Source organism: Tetrao urogallus (genome assembly GCF_951394365.1).
Source record: "Tetrao urogallus genome assembly, chromosome: 2".
Lineage (NCBI taxonomy): Eukaryota > Metazoa > Chordata > Aves > Galliformes > Phasianidae > Tetrao > Tetrao urogallus.
In genome coordinates this window covers 58,692,570-58,700,615 of record NC_136814.1, presented here as the reverse complement: position 1 = coordinate 58,700,615, position 8,046 = coordinate 58,692,570, and the positions used below count along the sequence as shown (strand labels likewise).

At 39.4% G+C, this 8,046-nt stretch overlaps 1 protein-coding gene across 1 annotated transcript; it reads left to right on the top strand.

Moving 5' to 3' along the window:
- Positions 1-466: 466 nt before the first annotated feature.
- Positions 467-6,879, top strand: CENPW (centromere protein W; the record flags this gene model as incomplete). The annotated part of the gene is made up of 3 exons (XM_079532749.1): positions 467-556; positions 4,634-4,747; positions 6,853-6,879. 3 exons carry the CDS (start codon positions 467-469, stop codon positions 6,877-6,879), a joined length of 231 nt encoding a protein of 76 aa, XP_079388875.1.
- Positions 6,880-8,046: the final 1,167 nt, after the last annotated feature.

Sequence of the window (8,046 nt, the reverse complement as noted above, 5' to 3'; positions counted from 1 at the left end):
TTATAAGGGAAGCAGCTTGCACTACAGGTTCTCGCGTTGCAAAGGACCGCCGCTATGCCCAGCCGACCCGTGTGACCCCATCACGGGTTCTGGATTCTTCTCACACCATCCCAACCTTCTGCTCGGCCACCGGACGGCGACATGCAAGCCGGCAACCACCGGCTTCGGGACCCGAGAAGCCGAGTCTCCGCGGGGCTGGGGAAGGGGCAGAGCACACAGCGACGGCGCGGTGCTGCTCAAGACAGAAGAGCCTTCCGCCTCCCCCTTTCCGACTGTGGAGCGGTTGCCGGGGCAACGCACGAGCGGCGCTGGGCAGCCCCACCCCCGGCGCGGCGCAGCGCTCGGCCGTTGGGAAGTGCGTCACGGCGGGAGCGCGCCTGCGCCAGGGCGGCGGATTCGAACGGCGGCGGGCGGCGCTGAGCCCTGTCACGGCAACAGAAGGAGAAGGAGAACGGGGAGGAAGAGGATGAGGCGCACGGCGCCCCGCGGCGCTTTGCGGAAGATCATAAAGAAGCACAAGCCTCACTTACGGCTGGCGGCCAACACCGACTTGCTGGTGAGGCGGGCGTCCGGCGAGGCCCTGGCGGTTTGGGGGGGGGGTCAGGGGTAGGATCAGCCCGCTCCGTAACGGCAGCCCCGGGGGTCGTCGTGTGGGGCCGGCGTCGGTGGTGCGTCTATTCCTGGTTGAAGCCCTGTGGGAAGGGCGATCCCGAAGCGAAGTGGCCTGGGCTGGTGGGGTGTGCGTGCTGGAACGCTGGGAGCTGTGGAGAGTAATGGGTTGACAAGTTTGATGCTGTGTCCTACGAGCTGAGAGGAAGCAGGTTTGGTGGGACGATGAGCTTAGGGACTCGGGTTATGTGTGAACATTGTGTCGCTCCGCAAGTGTGCCCTGCTGTTCCGAGAGTTTGGCGTAGATGGATTGAGAAATAGGAGGCTGCTGTAAGTAACATGCAGAAGTTTGTTGATGCGGAGTGGTTTTGGTGTGCAGGTAGCATTCAGCAGAACTGTGATTAATGAGTTGCTAAGCTGTCAGTGCGTCTGGGAGGCTGTCTCAAGTAACCTAAATGTAAAACTAAGGAGTGGGATGTCTTTTTTCGTCGTCTAATGAGAACAAGTGTTGGGATCCTACCCGTGGGTTAAAAGTATCCCCTGAAAAGGTGTAGGGGGTAACAGAGTCTTATGGAGCAAGTCAGAAAAAGCTGACCCACAACAATTTTACTTGCAATGACAGATTTGTCACAGGGTTTGTGTTGCTGGAAGAATGCCCAACTGTACAAAAGAACCTGATCTTTGGAGAACCTGTGGTAGCTGCAGGGGGAAAGAACTATCTCTGCGTAAAAATATTTTTTTGAAATGATTTAATTGCCTGAATTAGTTTGACTGTGATGTGTTTATTGGTTTTAGCCGTGTGTGACTGTGAGGGCAGTAATGCATATTGTATATTTGTATGATTTGAATTATGACTAATCTGAACTACGTATTTCATATGAATAAAAGCTATCTTGCAGGATCCTGAAGGTTGGTGGCTGGCTATGTGAAGCTCAAAGCAGATATACCAAATAAAATATATCTATGCATATAATTATTAATACGGTGCTTACATGACAGCATTTACATATGAATGTAAACAGTACCTATTTTTCTAATTTGCCTAATAACAGAATGTATCTTCCTATTGCTGTTGCTATCTGTATCATATTTTGTGGACTAAGGACCTCACCTCTCTCTACTCCTGTTCAGATCCATTCAAAGCTTATTCAGGGGGATGCAGTAGAAACTAAACAAACTTGCTCAATTATCAATACATTCTTTTCAGTCATTGTTAATACTTGGTCTGTGTTTCCATGGTCACGTGTTTCCTTGACTTCAAGGAAGTGTGGCTGACTGAAAAGGGGTAAGTGGGCATCCCTCACGAATTTCAGCCATTGGTTCGTATCTCTGCCTCTACTGGCAGTAGTGTTTTTTGGGCTGCAAGTACAGTCAGTAAACTGAATTGACTGAGACTAATGACCAACAACAATGTGACCTAGCTTAAAATATGACTGTGCGAGTACGCTTTCCTACACAAAGGATGAGATTAGAACAAGTTTTCATGGTGTGGTGGAAGTTTAGAGCATGTCCTCTGGTGATGTCGCAGTAAATAGGAGGCTTGCCTTTTTTATTTTACCCTTTTTCTGAACAGAGATTTTCAGGGGTGCTGACTATGCATGGTAATCAACCAGGCACGTGGCTAACAGCTCTTTCATTCCTTTTTTTTTTTTTTTTTTTTTTTTTTTTAAATGAATAAATAAACAAAACTCCAGCTGTGTTGATCTAGCTTTACAGTTTAATTTCTGTAGTTAGAGAAATAACAAGTTTTGAGTGCAGGTGTTTGTTTTTTTTTTAAGCTTCCCTCTGTTCTCTACAAATCTTGTAAGATTGATTTGACTGCATTCTTCATGTACTCATTATTTTAATGAGACAAAGCTCTGAGCAAAGCTGTTTGTGTCTTGTGCTGCAGAAAAACAGAGAGAATTGGCTATTTCATTTATTTCATTTCCAGGGTTGTTTTCCTGAATGATACCAGCTTTGTTTGAATCCACTGTGGTACTAAACCAGTCTAGTGTAGAGGTTTTCCTACATAATTGATTATGTAGTGATTATTTTTTTCCTGACTCTTAAGTGATTATTTGTCTTCAGTAAACTTCGATGATTAGTCTTTCAAACTTGTTAGGAGCAATCATAATACAAACGTGTTTGTTACATGTCTAAATTGAGTCTCTTCTTTCCCCTTTCAGATCTCTTTTTGAACTCTGAAGCTTCATCAGAACCTATTTTCTAATAGGTTTTTACTGTTTTACTCTCTGTTTTACCCTCTGTTCTACTGAAGGAATATGACATATATTTGAAGTGATAAATGTTGAGGTTTCTCCAAAGTGTTTAGAAATCAATTACTTCCCTTTTTGAAATTAATAGGTAAAGGCTCAGATTTGAATGTTACCTACTCCCACTCAGCTGTCAGAGATAAGCTGTGCAAACTTTGTTCTAGCTTGAAATTATAGAAGAAAAGCTGCTTGCTTTTTGCTACAAATGCAGGTTTGTACTTACAATTGCAGAAAAGCTTGAGCTACAGCTCTGAGTGACTGCTTTTGTCTTTGTGATCGGCGTGGAGTCTAATGAGTATTGAAGGCAAAATATGTTCTAAGAAATTGCTCGTAAGTTGTATTGTCAACAGAAAATAAGGAGCTTGCTCTCGTCAGTAGTTTGTTAGTCCTGGCAAACAGTGTCTCAGTATGAAGAAATGAAGTACAGAAAGATTTTGTTTCCCCTTCTCCTCTGGGTTGTTCCTAGGAACCTGACCTCTATGTTAATGAGTCTAATAATGAGATTTATAATGTCTGATACTTAGTGTCACTGCAGATATATATATCTATATATATATATAATATATATATATATATTTCCCCCTGAGGTAACTTTTTCATGAGGAACTTACGAGTAAGTTTAAAGCAGCTTTGATATTTTGCAAAGTGAACCTGCCTTGGCATCTGCTTTGTGTAGTACTTGCTTCCAAATACAAAAATATAAATGTATATATTGCAAAATATCATTCTTTTAGTTCAGCAGACTTAGAAAAGAATTGATTGCCATATGAGTATTGAAACACCACTTACTACAGATTTTCTGCTCTGAACACACTGCCAAACTATTTCCTATGAACTCCAAATTGTAGCTGGTTATTTGGTCTAGAAAGATATGATGGCAGAGCAAGGATGTCACCGAATTCATATGCATTATTGCTATGTTCCAATAACATTTTTGAGCTCTTGATTGAAGAAATACTTTGTGTGCTGTACAAAACAAAGTTGATGTTTGAAGGTTTAATTGACAATAGGTGCTATTGCCAGTTTTCAATGTTGGACTGTTAAAATGCTTCTTTTCAGGTCAGTATAATGTGAGGTGGCTATAGGCTACACAAAGGTGTTTTTATATGGTAGTTTTTAATAATAACTTTTTGTGGTTTTTTGGCTGCTGAAATTCTGATACTGAACAGAGCAGGATTATGTATCGAACTGGAATCACGTAGGAAGGTTAAATGATAAGCTGGCAATAAATGGATGGAGCTTCCTGACAATGACATGTTAGTGTGCTAGAGAAATTCATGTCAGTGCTCCCTTACACTGGAAAAAGGCAGAAGTCCTTGAACTTGTCTGTATCGTGTCTGGTGATGAGGATGGGTCGGGTTTGCTGTCCATTAACAGTCTGGCTGGTTTAGTCACTGGAAGCTGATTAGATCTGCCAGTACACAAAAAGGCTTCTGATTCTGCAATTGAGCTATTGGTTTACAATCTATTAAAAAAAAAAAAAAATGCCCTGCTAATATAAATCAAATCTTATTTCTGTTAGATGTCTCTATGATCTCCTCTAAAGCATTCTTTAGAATTTAACAAGAGTCTTATATTAAGGAATTTCATGAGTATCTATTAAGATGATACATTGAATAGAGTGAAACTTGTTTTCCTGAGAGGACACTCCAGGAATTAGGAAGCAATCCAATATAGGAATTCTGTCTCAAACAGTGACCCTCTAACAAAACTAAGTCTATGAGCAGTTTGAATCCTTCCTGATTTTTTTTTTTTCTTTCCTTTTAAAGGTACATTTGAGCTTCTTGTTGTTTCTCCATCGGTTAGCAGAAGAAGCCAGGACAAATGCTTTTGAGAACAAAAGTAAAGTAATTAAACCTGAGCATACTATAGCTGCAGCAAAGGTAATGAGGCATATCTAGTATCTTCATTTTCTGTTCAATGTAAAATATATTACAACAGCAGATGCATAAGTTTTCTGAGTGTTAATGTTTTTAACTATAATCCAAAGCTTGTGAAAATGTCACCAAGACATCAAATGAACTTGCCAATACATATAGTCCTATTTTAATGAAATTATTGTATGTTTAAACTCATATTGCAGTATGCAAGTATGTCTTTGGTGAAGTCCACTGACACTTTTGTGGGCTGAAAGCTACGTGGTTGTGGCTGGCACAGCACTGGCAAATGCATTAATAACTGCTCTGTGTTATAAGACTGTTTAGTCCTGTAGCTCCCTGCCACTTTGACAGTGAATACCTTTATTCTGAATGGGTGGTAAGAGTTCATATCTGCCTATGAACAGCTGTGACTAGCAAAACTAAAACTTGTTGCTATTTGATATCATAGCTTTGGGATGGGGGAGGATGAGTCTGAACTTTGTGGAACTGGAACAAGTTTGAAAGTTGGAGGGTCTTTATTTCAGATGAATTTCAAATTAATATAAAATTAATATCTTAACTGAAATCATGTAAATTAAGCTTCATGGAGCAAGTGGAGAAGAGTTCAAATCTGCATCTTCAATTTTTACCTTATTCTGAAAGACGTGGGGCTCTTAGGTGGGTTCTTGTAGCCTTGTGCTGATACTGTTTGAGCAAACAAACTTTGTGTGCTGTTGTGCTCTGCAGGGGAAGAACTGTGAGAAGATTAAGATATGAATTAATATGTGGGTTCAGCATAAATATTGCTGTGTGAATGTACATGAAGGAGGAACTGTCTGTGTTACAGGACTCTTGAGTTCTGTGTATGTGTAGAGTAAGGCAAAAGTGAATGGATTATACAGTCTTCTCTCCCTAGAAAGAATTAATGCCAAAGTATGCCTGAAGTCCTGTTGTATTTTGCAGCTCACTCCACTTGGAGAGAGAGATGTCTGCTTTAAAATTATAGAATGGCTTTCTTTGGAAGGGATCTTAAAGACCACCCAATTCCAACTCTCTGCCATGGACACGAACCTCATCCTCCAGATCAGGCTGCCCAGGGCCCCAGGCTGCCCAGGGCCCCATCCAGCCTTGCTGTGGACATCTCCAGGGATGGGGCATCCGCAGCTTCTCCGGGCAACCTGTGCCACTGCTTCACCACTCTGAATACAGAATTTCTTCCCAAAATCTAACCTAAATCTTCTTTGTCTGGGTTTTCTTAAGGAGCTTGGTCTAATGTTCTGAGTTATTTGTTCAACTACCTTCTGCTGCTGTGCAAACTAGAAGAGTAACAGTCAGTGGTATCTGATATCTTGGTCCTGTGGCTTCTGTCTATCTTCAATCTTTCTTTCCTCTAGCAAAATGTTTAGTTTGATAGTTTCTGTTACTATAGTAACAAAAATATATACAGAACGTATAGGGTAGCCAAGTTAATGTTGCAGTTGGAATCTTTTGCATTTGTAATTTCTTTTTAACTGCAATCTTAATGTTATTTGAACATTTCTTGCTCCATTTATATATATTTTTTTAAGATGAGAAGAAAGGAAAAACTGCCTGTATTTTAATAATGTTAACACTTAAATGGTCCCACTTGGGCTTTGAAGTTCATTTTTCAACTTAAACTCCAAACCAAAAAATGTTCTTCCAAGGGTCTGGGCGCCCTTAATATGGGAAGAAGTAAGGTACTGCAAACGAAAACTGAGCGTAATAACTGTATAATTTCAAATTCTAGTTTTTTCTTTTTGTCTAGATCTAATGGGATAAGAGCTTCAAGGAATATGCTGAGGACTCGAGAGTGCTATTGATACTTCTTGGCATTGAATTTATTTAAAAAAAAAAAAAAAGCCTTTTATTTTTACAGAGTTCTTGGTTATGAGTTTTAAATTTTCTGATATGGCATAGTTATATATGTTTTTCCTTTATTCCTATCGTTTTCCATAGACTTCTACCCTTAGTCACTCTACTCTTGGAAACAGATTGCTTGGCTAGAAAAGCCACTGATCTGAATATCTTAGTATTGTTTTGGATCTTATTGCTGCCTGGATTGTAATGTAGATACAAGCAATTATAAATATACTTTTCTTTTTTTGCAGGTTATTTTAAAGAAAAGCAGAGGATAGAGGAGAAAAAAAAAAAAAAAGAAATGCAGAGCCTAGTAAACAGCAGTGGAATTTCCAAACGTTTTTCTGTGTTTTCTTACTAACTTGAGATTCTGCGAGCCAACTTTGCACCTGTGAAAGCATTTAGTCTTATTTATGTCCATCTCCTGACTCTTGCTTCTGCTTTTGAAAAATACATACATGCACACACACTATAATGTTTTCATACACTTGATAAAAATTTTTAGAATGTATCATTTATGGACATAACGATTAGTTAATTTAAGATTTGTTGTACTTAATTCCTCCCATAATAATGGAAGGATCCCTACTGTGCACATTCTTCAAGTACGTGTAATTTATCATTAGAAGTGTGAAACTTTTAAAGAGGAACAGCAGTAAGGATACAATTTTCACTGATTCCATTATACAAATTCAGAGTATATTTACTAGATAGGCAAAATCTGGGCTTTCAAAATAAGTGTTGTAGAAGCTAGTATATTAAATACCTTGGCTTTGATCTGTTTATAAATGTCTGAATGGTTTTAAATGACTGAAAAGTAGATTAACACTTCCATGTCGTGGAGTAAGAATACATCTCTATGTTTAGAAATCATGCTCTGAACTGTTAATCTAGTCTGTTGTTTGATGTGGTGTATGGGACAAGTTGGTGGCCTCTAATTCAGCTGGTGTGAACAGCCACATGTTGGAAGCAGGGACGAATATCAGACGTAGCTGATGTTTTGAAGTTATCTTCACTTTTGTACAGGGTCTAAGTTGGCATGATTCTTGAACTACTTCTTTTACCACTTTTGGAATGTCATTCTGACTTGTCGGAACTCTGGAAATGTATGTTACATAAAATCTTGAATTAAAATCTGTCTTTTAAATACTTTTAGTTTATCTTTTAATAAAGTTATAATTGGATCTAGCTGCTTGAGTTGATATTACTGTTTTATGGAATCTATAGTAGATAATCTGCACAGTGAGATGTTTTCAAATAAAGATTATTTTTGTACCAGTATGTGTTGAGTCATTTGTTTGACACATTATGGAATATATTCTAGAAAACCAGAGAAAAGGATTGTATTTTGTAAGGGTTTTTTTGTAATCTAAGGAACCTGTAGTGACGTCAGATCTTCAGATTTTGTTTTGTCCATGAATTTGGTAATCCTGCACAATCTGCGA